This window comes from Desmodus rotundus, chromosome X, assembly GCF_022682495.2.
Source record: "Desmodus rotundus isolate HL8 chromosome X, HLdesRot8A.1, whole genome shotgun sequence".
Taxonomy (NCBI): domain Eukaryota; kingdom Metazoa; phylum Chordata; class Mammalia; order Chiroptera; family Phyllostomidae; genus Desmodus; species Desmodus rotundus.
The window spans coordinates 45,957,624-45,971,702 of NC_071400.1; the positions used below are offsets into that span (position 1 = coordinate 45,957,624).

Genomic DNA, 14,079 nt, shown 5'->3' on the forward strand with positions numbered 1-14,079 from the left:
CAGTTAAATAAAAACTAAGTACAGAACACAATTGAGACCCTAAGAGTTCCCTTTCAATTTCATAATATACGAAGGGGGCAGCATATTCTTATTTTACTGAAAATGGTGGCTTCTGGCCTGCTTCCTTAATATGATCAAACATCAGCCAACTTGTACTGACCCAAGAATAATCATCATATTGGGGCTTCTCTGGTAGTGATGTTCCAGGAAGACAAAGAACTCTTAAATACATCCTCATGCATTTTCTCTTTTCTATTTTTTTCAGGCCAGCCCTTTAAACTGGATCCCAAAATGACTCACAGGAAGTTGAAGATCTCAAATGATGGATTGCAGATGGAGAAGGATGAAAGCTCTCTGAAGAAAAGCCACACCCCAGAGAGATTTAGTGGCACAGGGTGCTATGGGGCAGCAGGAAATATATTCATTGACAGTGGTTGCCACTACTGGGAGGTGGTCATGGGTTCCTCAACATGGTGAGTGGGTCTCACTTTTCTTTTCACTTCTCTCCCCTGTTGCTAGGTTCCTGGGAGATCCATTTCTATACCACAAACATAATACCAATAAGTCAAGGTTAAAAGATGTGATGAAAACCACTCCTAGAAAAATGTGCCAGCCTTAAAACTGAAATCATGGAAAACATTCTCAGCTAGGAGTTGGAAATTACTATACCACTGAAATTGCTAACTTTAACTTTTTTTCCCATTTTTAATTGTTATTCAGTTACAGCTGTCCCCATTCTTCCTACAATAGCTCTCCTCTGCCCCCCATACAACCCTGCTCCCAGAGATAATCCCCACCACATTATCCCTGTCCATGGGTCCTTTGTACATGACCCTTACTTGACCATCCCCTTCTTTCCCCCATTATCCCCTCCCTACTCCCTGTGGTCACTGTCAGTTTGTTCTTTATTTCCCTGCCTCTGGTTCTTTTCTGCTTTTTTGTTTGTTTTGTTGATTAGGTTCCACCTATAGGTAAGATCATATGGTAGTTGTCTCTTACTGCCTGGCTTAATTCCCTCAGCATAATGCTCTCTAATTCCTTCCCTGCTGCCACAAAGGGTAGGAGCTCCTTCTTTCTTTCTGCTGCATAGCATTCTACTGTGTAAATATAGCACAGTTTTTTTTTTAATTGTTAATTTTATTTTAACTAAATATTTATTTATTTATTTTTCAATTATGGCTGACATTCAATATTATTTTGTTTTTTTTCACATTTTTTATTGATGTTGAAGTACAGTTGTCTCCATTTTCTCCCCAACACTCCCCTCCACCCCAGCCATCCCCACTTCCTACCCTTGATCCTACCCCTCTTTGGTAAGGTCCATGTGTCCTTTATACATGTTCCTGACAACCCTTCCTCTTTTTTCCTCCACTATCTCCTCCAACCTCCCCTCTGTTCATTGTCAGTTTATTATTAATTTTAATATCTCTGGTTATATTTTGCTTGCTTGTTTTGTTTTGATGATTAGGTTCCACTTATAAGTGAGATCATGTGGTATTTGTCTTTCACCGCCTGGTTTATTTCACTTAGCATATTGCTCTTCAGATACATCCATGCTGTTGCAAAGGGCAGGAGCTCCTTCTTTCTTTCTGCTGGGTAGTGTTACATCATGTAAATGTACCACAGTTTTTTCATCCATTCATTTACTGATGGGCACTTAGGTTGCTTCTAGCACTTGCATATTGTAAATTGTGCTGCTATGAGCATTGTGGTTAATAGGTTCTTTTGGATTGCTGTTTCAGGGTTCTTAGGGTATAATCCAAGCAGTGGAATGGCTGGGTCAAAAGGCAGTTCCATTTTTAGTTTTCTGAGGAAATCCCATACTGTTTTCCACAGTGGATCCACCAGTCTGCAATCCCACCAACAGTGCACTAGGGTTCCCTTTTATCCACATCCGCTCCAACACTTGTTGTTTGTTGATTTGTTCATGATGGCCATTCTCACTGGTGTGAAGTGGTATCTCAATGTGGTTTTAATTTGCATCTCTCTGATGGCTACCAATACTGAACATCTTTTCATATGTCTCTGGGCCCTCTGTATGTCCTCCTTGGAGAAGTGTCTGTTCAAGTCCTTTGCCCATTTTTTAATTGGGTTGCTAGTCTTCTTAGAGTGGAATCATGTGAGTTCTTTACATATTTTGGAGATCAAACCCTTGTCTGAGGTATCATTGGCAAATATGTTTTCCCATATGCTTGGCTCTCTTTTCATTTTAATGCTGTTTTCTTTAGCCATGCAGAAGCTTTTTAATTTGATAAGGTCCCATTTGTTTATTCTTTCCTTTATGTCCCTTGCTCTAGGGGACATATCAGTGAAAATATTGCTCCATGGAATATCTGAGATTTTACTGCCTATGTTTTCCTGAAGGACTTTAATGGTGTCATGACTTATATTTAAGTCTTTTATCCACCTTGAATTTATTTTTGTGTATGGTGTAAGTTGGTGATCAAGTTTCATTTTTATGCATGTAGCTGTCCAGATCTCCCAACACCATTTGTTGAAGAGGCTATTTTTACTCCATTTTATGTTGCTGCCCCCCTTGTCGAAAATTAATTGACCATAGAGAATTGAGTTTATTTCTGGGCTCTCTATTCTGTTCCACTGGCCTATGTGTCTGTTCTTATGCCAGTACCAGGCTGTTTTGATTACAGTGGCCTTGTAATACAGTTTGATATAAGGTATTGTCATCCCTCCTATTTTGCTCTTCTTTCTCAAAAATTGCTGCAGCTATTTGGGGTCGTTTGTGGTTCCATATACATTTTTGAAGTGTTTGTTCTATATCTGTGAAATATGCCATTGGTACTTTAATAGGTATTGCATTTAATCTATAAATTGCTTTGGGTAGTATGGCCATTTTGATGATGTTAATTCTTCTAATCCATGAACACAGTACATCCATTTGTTTGTGTCTTCCTTAATTTATTTCTTCACTGTTGTGTAGTTTTCTGAGTAAAAGTCTTTTACCTCCTTGGTTAGGTTTATTCCTAGGTACTTTATTTTTCTTGTTGCTATATTAAATGGAATATTTTTCCTGATTTCTGTTTCTGATGTTTCATTGTAGGTATACAGGAATGCCTTTGATTTGTGAATATTGACTTTGTATCCAGTTGTTTTGCCAAATTCATCTGTTAGGTTGAGCAGATTTTTCGTGGAATCTGTAGGGTTTTCTATGTACACTCTCATGTCATCTGCAAACAATGACAGTTTTGTTTCCTCTTTTCCAATTTTGGTGCCTTTTATTTCCTTTTCCTGTTCAATTGTTGTGGCTAGGACTTCCAATACTATGTTGAATAGAAATGGTGCAAGTAGACAACCTTGTCTAGTTCCTGATCTTAGTGGGAAAGATGTTAGTGTTTGCTCATTGAGTATGATGTTGTCTGTGGTCTCTCATACATGGCCTTTATCATGTTGAGGAATGCTCCCTCTATTCCCACTTTGCTGAGTGTTTTTATCATAAATGGGTGCTGTACCTTATCAAATGCTTTATCTTCATCTATTCATATGATCATGTGATTTTTGTCTTATGTTTTGTTTATGTGATATATTACAGTTATTGATTTGTGAATATTGTACCATCCTTGCATCCCTGGGATGTATTCCACTTGGTCATGGTGCATGATCTTTTTAATGTATTGCTGGATGTGGTTTGCCAATATTTTGTTGAGAATTTTAGCATCTATGTTCATTAGCAATATTGGCCTGAATTATTTTCTCTCTGTTGTTTTTGGTGCTTCTTGATTGGGGCCTTCTGTGCTTCCTGGGCTTCCATGAATTTTTCTTTCATGAAGTTAAGGAAGTTTTTTCTCATTGCTTTTTCAAACAGGTTTTCTATTCTTTGCCCCTCTTCTTCTCCTTCTGGTATCCCTATCATACGGATATTATTTCATTTCCTGTTGTCCTGCAGATTTCTTAACCCCTCTCCATTCTTTTTTGAGTCTTTTTTCATTTTGTTGCTTTGTCTGGGAATTTTTTTCTACCTTGTCCTCCAGCTTGCTGATTCAACCCTGTGCTTCACCTAACCTGCTTTTAGTTCCTTGTACCGTGTTCTTCATTTCAGATATTGTATTTTTCAATTCCTCCTCTTATTGATAGTTTTTATGTCCTTTTTCATGCTGATGTTGTTCACCAGAGCTTCCCTAGAGTTATTTGAAGTTCTCACTGAGCTCCTTGAGCATCCTTATAACCATTATTTCAAACTCGATGTCTGATAATTTGCTTCCCTCAATTTCATTTAACAGTTTTTCTGGGATTCCTCCTTGCCTTTCAATTGAGGTTGGTTTCTTTGTCTCCCCATTTTAGGTGACTCTTCTTGTTTTTGCCTGCTTTTTGTATGTATCTGCTTTGACACCCTACTTTGTGGTATGATCTTCTGTGCTAGGAGACCTGTGGAACTCAGTGGTGCAGTCCATTGATCACCTGCACTTGATGCTCTCTCCCTGCCCTTTATGCCTTTTATGTGGTTGTAATTGGGTTTAGGTTGTTGTTTGGTTGTTCTTTGGTGGGGTCTTACCTCTGTCTGACTAACTGAGAGTCACTCCTCCCTCCATGTCTTGTATGCTGTTGTAGAGGTGCTGCCAGAACAAAAAGCAAACAGCAAAGAGACCTATACCTGCAAAGATATCCTCCACCCACAATTACACTATCAACAGCCAATGCACCAATATTAATAAAGGTGTAAGGAGATTTAGATATTATAAGAGTGGAAAAATGAATATGAGATGACTAACTGAAAGAAAAGTGATTTTGCAAGTGTAGAGGGAGGAGCAATAATAAAAGTAATAAATAGAGACAAGGCTAAGTGGGAAAGAAAATAAAATTGACTTTATAACAAAAAAAGGGAGGGAGGGGAAGTGGAACGGAATAAGAGAGGAGAAGCATGTAGTATTAGGTTAAAACTGAAATTTAAATAAAAAAATATATATGTGTATGCATCTTGTGAGAGAAAAAACAGACAGCCATAAAAACAACAATAACAACATATATATAACATATACTTGTTATATATATGTTATATATAAAATCATATGGCCCTAATTGCAGAAAAGTCTCCACCACAGAGATATCAACAATCAATGAGCTAATATTTATACAGGTGGAATGGGAATAATGGGGCACAAAGAAAGAAAGAAAGAAGAGCTTAAGGGATGTCTAGAGCAAAGAGAAGTTAGTTTGAGAGGTTAGAGGGAGAAGGAATACTAAGATCATGGGATGAAAACCCAGCTAAGACAGAGAAAAATTAACATTTAAAACAAAAAATGGAAAGGCAAGAGGAAGGCAAAATGGTGTAGGTGATGGGAACAGTGAAATTTGAGATTTGAAATACAAAGATAGTCACTATCTAGAAATAAGATTGAAGAACTATAACAACCACCTTATCCACAACCTATGAGCAAAGATTGATAAAGGTGGAGGGAGAATAAGGGTATTTTAAGAATGGGAGAAAGAATGTGAGATGACTAATGACAATCACAAATGGTTTTGAGAGCCTGGAACGGGGAACAATGGTAATAGTTTGGAATAGAAACAAGTCATAGCAAGAGAGAAAATAGAATTTACACAAAGGAGGAAGAAGGAGGTATTATGGAGTAAGAGAAGGGCAGAACAATATATGAGATTTGAAGTAAACTATATTATAAAACCTGGTGCCATATTATGCCTAACTTGAGGGATATGAAGTGAATGTCAAATTGCTATGCAGGAGAGAAGATAGCACATTGTTGTGCCTGTCTCTATTTTCTCTGCTCTGCTAGTTTTAGTATATTGCGGTCCAAGTTGCTGTGTAGCACATAGTGTCTGGTGCAGGGCCTTTTTCTTTTTTCCCCCGAGGAAATGTACACAGCAGCAAGAAACTCCTGGGCCTTACCTAACCACTCTGTACAGCCTATAATCTGTGCAGGTAGGGGTTGGGTTCTCCTGTCTGTGAAAGGCTGTGACTGACTGGAGCAAATGTCAGGCATTAAGTTCCTGCCTTTCAGACCTAGGGCTGCTGCTGTCTTGCAGGAGATTTGGCCTGAATTCACCACTCTGCTTTGCCCTCTGCTTGTGAGACATGTTGTGTCAGGTCTTCTCTTTCCTTCAATGTATGCTCTGCCTTTAGTTAGCAAGGCTGCTGCATCCTGCCCATGCACACAGACCTGAATGCCCAGGTCACAGCCAAGTCCCATTGGGTCTTGCCTCAGCTCCCCTTTTAAAACAGTTTCTCTCTGCCCCCCATGCTATAGCGTGAGTCCCTGGGGGTCCTGTTCTCCATACATTCCCCCTCCCCCAAAATCACAAGGTCTCTCAAGGTCAGGGCTAGCCAGCTCCTTACAGGGCCTCCAACAATTTTAATCTTTTTAAAAATATTTTATTTATTTATTTTTAGAGAGAGGGGAAGGGAAGGAGAGAAACATCAATCTGTGGTTGCCTCCCACACGCCCCCTGCTGGGGACCAGGTCCACAACCCAGGCATATGCCCTGACTGGGAATTGAACCAGTAACCCTTTGGTTTGCCGGCCCGAGCTCAATCCACTGAGCTACACCAGCCAGGGTGGGCCTCCAACAATTTTAGATAAAGTTTTTCCCTGAATCTTTCCCAAATGGTGTTGGGAAGATCCCCTCAGCTCTACAATAACACAAGGTGGTGACAGAGTGTTGTCCCTGCTCCCTCTGGAGGTCTTTAGCCTTGAGCCTGCCTGTTCCTGCTGTGCTATTTCTGGAGCCCGCACCTCCCAGGCCTTCTCTCACCACCCTGGTAACTCCAGGGTCCTGAGCAAATCTACAGCCATCCTGACTCTGCAGAGAGCAGTGCTGGGCTGGGCAGCAGTGGTGGTCTATCTAGAAAGCCCAGGTGGTTGGCCCCAGGGCGTCCCGCAGACAGCCAGTTCCTGCGTAGTCCTGCTTCCTCCCCATGCTCTACTCTGCATACGCTCCCACTCACAGACTCTCACTCACTCTCGGCTCTGTGTTCTGACTTCAAATCCTGTTCATGACTGAGAGCAGATGAATGGAGCTGCCAGATACTCTGCTGCCATCTTTGAACCCTAATAGCTAATTTTTTAAAACTCTAGTAGTATCAACATTATGGATCTAAACTATTTAAGGAAGAAACATGTATTCTATTTCTTATATAGTTTGTATAGTATTTATCACAACTCAGGTCATTAATAAATGTTTATTTCTCTCTCCTTTTCACTGTCTCACAGGTATGCAATTGGCATTGCTTACAAATCAGCTCCCAAGAATGAATGGATTGGCAAGAATGCCTCTTCATGGGTTTTTTCTAGATGCAATAGTAACTTCATAGTGAGACATAACAACAAGGAAATGCTGGTGGATGTACCCCCACAGTTGAAGCGTCTGGGTGTCCTTCTGGATTATGACAACAACATGCTGTCTTTCTATGACCCAGCTAACTCTCTCCATCTTCATACTTTTGATGTGACCTTTATTCTTCCAGTTTGTCCAACATTCACAATCTGGAACAAATCCCTAATGATCCTGTCTGGCTTGCCTGCCCCAGATTTTATTGATTATGCTGAGCGGCAAGAATGCAACTGCAGGCCGCAAGAATCCCCTTATGTTTCTGGGATGAAAGCTTGCCATTAAGTTTCAAGTGAGCATACAATTCATGGGCTCTCCAGTTCAGCAGTTCTTCCCCTCCTAATCTTCAGTTAGTATCTAATACATAAGATACAAAATAAAGTTAATTTGAAGCATCCAAAATAACTAGATACTATAGATATAATTTGGGGGCATTAAAGCTTGCATTTCTATTAATGTTTTGAGTTTCTAAGAATAAATTATCTGAATAGTCTGGGTTCAAGCCATTGGAGAAAAAAATGTAGAGAATGCCTCTTTTGTCATTGGACAATTAAAAATTTCTAGTGATTTAGAAGTATAAATTATATTGAAAGGAACTAAGATAATTCTGGGTAAAAATGTAGAATGATGCTCTGAACAAGGAGCTAGCTATCCAGAAAGGAGGGTGTCAGCTTTTCTACTGGCCAATTTGGCCCACTGGAATTTTGAACTGTTAAATGATTGCATATAATAATAATTGCTTATAATAAAAATCTATAGTCAATGATTTATTATAAAGAAAACATATGTATATAAAATGAATAAATATAATTCATTTTATAATTATATATACATAATAAACTTTATGATTTGTTCATTTGGGTGAGAAATATACTGGAAGGGAAAAGAATTATACCATTCATTTTTGTCCCCTATAAAGAACATCAGAATCAGTCAACATTACTCACCTCCCTCCATTCATCCCTGTTTTTTCCCTTCTGTCACACACACATATACATGCAGTAATGACATAGATGGTAGGAAGAGCTCTAGGTTAAATTAGGAGAGATTGAGGAACAATACTGCATAAGAGATACTATTGCTGGATAGAAAACTGATCCAGGTAGAAGTGTTACATGTAACAGTTTCATCAATACTACCTAATAGAGGAGGTTCCTCTGAATTGTTAAAAATTCTTTGACAGACTATTTCAAAACAGAGTTTTTTTATTCTCAAGTATATACAGTTACTAAAATTATACTAAAAAATGGATGTTCTTTAAGAATCTGCTTTATTTACATAATCAGAATGGAGTGCTATAAATACAACTATTTGCACATAAATGTACTTGAATTTCCTTAAGAATGCCTGAGAACAGTTTGTCTTTTTAAACAGGTTAAATAGTTACTCCTTTTACAATTTTGTTTATACTTTTTATCTGCTTAGCCAACCCTTCACTGCAAATGCAGTTACAAACTTTATCCCAGTCCTCATCACTATCATTGAAGGGAATAAAGTTTTATGGTCTGTACTTTTGTCAATTCCACTGCAGGGATTAGGGATGTCAGAACCAAAGCTTTTTCCTTTCTAGGAGCTGAGTCTGCTTCAAGGAGTCTACTTTTGGAGATTTGTGAAAACATTACTGTTGTATAAAGTGGTAGCTGTAACAAGCCCCCAGATTGGAGCATTGAAACAAAGCCAAAGCTCCCATCTTTCTTTCCATTACCTTGGTGAATGTTGATTCATCAATTAATTCAACAAACTACTAGATGCCAGTTACCACACTGCTGCTGAAATACTGATTAAACCCAGTTTCTGCTGTCAAATGGCTTATTATTTTGTAGGAGAGACAAAGTATCTATATAAATCCTCTAAATAACACTTTTGTATTGTTTGTTCACACAACATAGAAAGCAAGCTGGAGACAGATACAAATAGCAGGCTCAGACTTACATATCTAGTGACAAAATGAGCTTTTTGGTTTAAAAAAACCCATATGTACTTACTGCTAAATCAGAAAATGAGCAACCTCAATAAGATTCTGCAGTGCTGGGAAATAGCTCTCTGTAATGGAGAACTCATTGCCTTTGGACAAAAATAAACGTAGTTCCTCTGCTGTTTACTAGTGGTATGACCTAGGGCAAGTTCTTCATTTCTATGAAACTGTTTCCTATTTTGTAAAATACCTACCTAACAAGGCTGTTGAAAAGATTTAAAAAGATAGCGCATGTAAACTGCTGAGCACAGCACCTGGCATTTAGTTAAGTGTATAATGAATATTAAGCCCCTCCCCACTACTTCTCCCAGCCCCTGCCCCAGTAGAGTGTAGGGGTGCTTTAAAAGGTATGCCTTTCATTTCCAAGTTACTATGGTCTCTCCTTTATTGCCTATCCTCAAATTCTTAAACAAAATAAATTATTTTTCCCCCTTCATGAAGCCTTTCACTGTCCCCTACACCCCATAGCATTCAGTATAATGTCTCAATTTCTTAGGGTTTGGCTTCTCAGGTCTCTGTGTGTTTTCCCAGGTTCATTTTTGATGTCACTTTCCCCCTCACACTGGCTACCCTAACCAAACTTAACTATTTACACAAGATGTTCTCTGGACCTAGAACAGAGACATTATAATGATTTTGACACCTACAGGAAACAAACATTAGTAATTTTTCTCAAAGGAGTAGAATAAAAATGCTAAATGTGCAAAAAATGCTCCACTTCCACCCCAGTCCAATTTCCTTTACCTTGTCCTTGGGTCTCCCATGCCATTCTCTTTTTGTGTGTGCACTTTGCATTTTAGTGCCTTGAGACAAAGTTTCAACATCCCCACTCTACTTTTGAGTCTAGCCTGTACTACCTTTCCCCACCCACACCCTTCTTAATCAAATTAACTTCTGATCGTCTAGGCTGGGTGATGTTCTTCTCTTTGGAGCTCCCATGGCACACTCAGCATCCTTACCCTGCACACCTCAGTAATAATCATATTGGATAGTAATGTTTTTCAGAGTTTGGTCCTCAGACCACCTGTTAGAATCACTTTTGCTGTTTATTAAAATAATTGATTCCAAGACCCCACTCATGATCTACTTAGAATATCTAGATACATGGGTGAAATTTTACATTTTAAACAAATTTTACATTTTTAAAAAGCTCTTCAGGTAATTCTGATGCACACAAATATTTAATGTATAATAATCATCTTCCCTACTAGATTATAAATACCTTGAGAGCAGGGACTGTGTCTTTGTTTTTGTTGTTGTATTTTTAACACCTGACATAGTATGTGGAACAGACCAGTTGCCTGGGCAATGTTTATTAAACAAATGTATGAATGAGTGAATGAGTGAATAATCAAAGTTACTGGTGTTTGTTGTTTCCTGGGCAGAAGAGCTTGATTACATCTCCATTTGGGTTATACTGATATTATTTTGCATATTTCCCAGGACTCATATACATAAGTGAGCGTTGTCCTCCTCAAAAGCTCTTTGGAAGTTGACTTGGAGGATTGTCTGGAGCATGTGGCAACATTCTTTTCAATCACTTTTCCAACTTTGTTATTTGAAGGTAGATTTAAGTTTTGGTTATAGTCAAAAATCACTCAGAGCTAAGCCTATTGAATAAAGTACAAAATAAAACTGGATTTGAGGTAAGCAATGAAGTTTCTGAGTCAAATAATGAAGTGAAAATTACTTTCCAAGAAACAACATGGTAACAAAGTACTCAGTGGGAGTGTGGTGTGCCCCAGATACTTACTTCAGTAAACTTAAGACTTTCATAGGATATTGGCAATGCCAGGAACCTTAAGAGAAGTCATTGAACCCTTCAACTGAACCCAGTTGAAGAAAGGAAATATAACCTGTATTTAACACCTTCAAGGAAGGTAACTCCGTAAGTTTTTGTTGTTGTTGCTCTACTCAATCCATTCTACCACAATCCTTTCTGTTAGCAAATTGTTCTATCTGTCTACAATTTATGCTTATTTCCACTTTTATACTGTCTTATTGAAGAAAGCACAAAATAATAAAAAATAAAGTCAAACCTGTTTTGAGTATATGAAAGAAATTGTAATGCTACATTGGAGTTCTAGCTACTTGTAAGTAAGAGTAACTTTATTTGTATGTGGTTTTACCATGCAATTCCATTGTGTAACTTTGGATGAAGTGACATTCAAATTGCACCAAAACCGTTCACATACTCTTTTCAGCTAAAATATACTAAGTGAATTTTCTAATGTTTCATGGTTTACATATTTATATATGACTACCTGGGTGAAGCAATCCATGGATGGCCTTTTTGAAAAGTTCCAATATTTGATACCATTTCCTCCACAGAATGGAGAATGTGAGCCTGACAGATAAGAACTACTCCCACAATTATTTCAATTTCTGAAGTGAACTATAGCCTTGGAGCCATCAGGCTATATTTTGCTGTGCATTACAGGTTGGTGAGGTTGAATTTCATCAGGTCAGGTAAAACTGCTTTTTATGGTCTGATTTGCCAGCTTCAGACAAATGCTGTGTTGTTGTTGGCTAGAGTATTTATTAGATGATTATTGACTACTTTTCATCAAATATTTTACCCAAGATTTTTTTGTTACTGAGAGCTCTGGCCCAATAGTGCCTATGCTAGTGACAGAAATCTGACCATCTGTGGATTACACAGCCTCATCCCTCTAAAACATCCCAGCCTATCCAAAATGCTATATTATGAATTAAATAAATATATATGTATTCATGAGTTCTTGGTTGTCTCTCACTGGAGTTTAACTTGCAGAAGGAGGTAGATTAAAAGAAAGAAAGCCATGAGTTACTGGAATTGTCTAAATGATTTGGGGAAAATAGATGGAGATTTAGGCAAAGAGGATCCAGGGCATATGGAAATTGAGATCCAATCATGAAGGCTTTGGTTTTAGGAGCAGTATACATTCAGAAAGACTCAAGAAATAAATGTATAAGGCCCAAGAAAACATGGCACAATTTCAGGGGCTGGGGCACAAGGTGGGAATTAAGGAAAAACAAAGAAAATTCCAGTGCTGGAACCTGCTGGTTAAGGTCAGGTTAGGGTCAGAAGTGAGCTGATTTATTATTCAACTGCTGGTCTGTAGGCGGAGCCTGGGAGGTTCAGGATATGCCTCCAAGTTGGGTTTGGGCATATTTGAATCAGTGGTGGTTGCACTGAGACTAAAGGGGGCATATAATATGAATCAAAGCCGGCTAGTCAAGGGTAGCAGATAGAGGAGTAACTTGAAAAAGGTTGTCAGACCAGGGTCCTATGGGAAAGCATTCCTAACATTTATAATCTATTGGGGTACCCAATATAATAATTCTTTCCAAGTACTGTATTTTGGCATAAATAATGAACTCCCATATATAATGTGTACCCACATTTTTGGCCCTAACTTTTAGGAAAAAAACTTTCATTTTAATTTTTTAACTCAATGTTTTGTTTATATTTAGAAACTGATTATCATATTCCAGGGTATTGTTTTGCATACAGATATAGTTATTGCTCTCTAGAGGTATACTTTTAATGCATAAGCATAAATGAAAGAATTAAAAACATTTAAATAGATATGGAATTAGTACTACCCATTTATAATGCACATACTTATTTTCCTCTCAAAAATTTGGGCAAAATATGTGAATTATACACAACAAAATATGGTAGTTTTTGATCTATAAACCTGAGTTATTAGTGGTAGCTGAAAATGGAAGCCTTTACTGGAAATGCTGGGATGAGAATGGAAGCTCTTACCAGACTTGTACATAGGAGGTACTTAGTAAATACTGGTTGAATAGAATTAAAACCTGATAAGCAGAATGACAAGTGTTCCATCTCTTACACTGCGAGGTTTGTCTTAGGGGAACTCCACACCACCACTCCTATAATCCATCTCAGACATGTATGCCTAGTCCAGCATTCCCACAACTGCCTGTCGGTAAGAGACTATTGTTCTTTAAGGCAAGTCTGCTTCAAAGAAAACAAATAGAAGAATTAATAAATTAGCTAATAAATGTACAGCCGGAGTGTAAAGTGCCAGAAGATGGAATTTGGGCTCACTTTTTCTTTGATGTACAGTGACAGGAAAAAGCCATTATGATCTGCATATATTTTTTTAAGATGTAATTTTTTTAGGCCTGACTGCTGTGGCTCAGTGGGTTGGGCACCATACTGTAAACCAAAAGGTTGCTAGTTCAATTCCTGGTTAGGGCACATGCCTGAGTTTCAGGCCAGGTCTCTAGTTGGGGATGTGCAAGAGACAACCAATCAATGTTTCTCATCACATCACTATTTCTCTCCCTCTCTTTCTCTCTCTTTTCCCCTAAAATAAAATATTTTTAAAATAAATGTTTTTAATTTTATTTTCAATTAAAGTTGACATTTATATATTTATGTTACTTTCAAGTGTACAGCATTGTGATTAGACAATTGTCTGCACTTTTTTTTGTCCAATTCAATGCCCTTAGTGATGAAGGAGGGTGCTTTGATTACCAAAAATGTGAAATTCACAGTAAGCAGCTGTTGAGCACACAAGGCAAGGTAGAGTCCAAGGTCTAACTGATGCAGCAGGTAAAGATACAATGAATCATACATCTTCAGAGAAGAGCTGGTGATCTCTCTGTAGTGTCCATATATTTATCTTTTTATCTCTTGTACAAGTTAAAATTTATTTTATCTCTGTATTTATTTATTTGCATGGAAAATATCAGAAAGGAAATTGATTAACTACAGTTATTTCTGGATGGCAAGCTCTCTGATGACAGGAGCCTTGTCTACTTGATTCACTGCTTTATTGGAGGTGTCT

General features: G+C 38.0%; 1 protein-coding gene across 6 annotated transcripts in view; it reads left to right on the forward strand.

The window, feature by feature from the left end:
• The window catches only part of MID2 (midline 2), a 149,897-nt gene extending 139,924 nt beyond the window's left edge, over window positions 1–9,973 (forward strand). For all 6 annotated transcript variants that reach the window (XM_053917085.1, XM_045188497.3, XM_024551606.3 and 3 more), the window contains 2 exons: window positions 266–473; window positions 7,182–9,973. In XM_053917085.1, coding sequence (XP_053773060.1) covers window positions 266–473; window positions 7,182–7,584 — 611 coding nt within the window. In that variant the 3' untranslated portion in view covers window positions 7,585–9,973. The remainder of the gene's footprint in view (window positions 1–265; window positions 474–7,181) is intronic.
• Window positions 9,974–14,079: the final 4,106 nt, after the last annotated feature.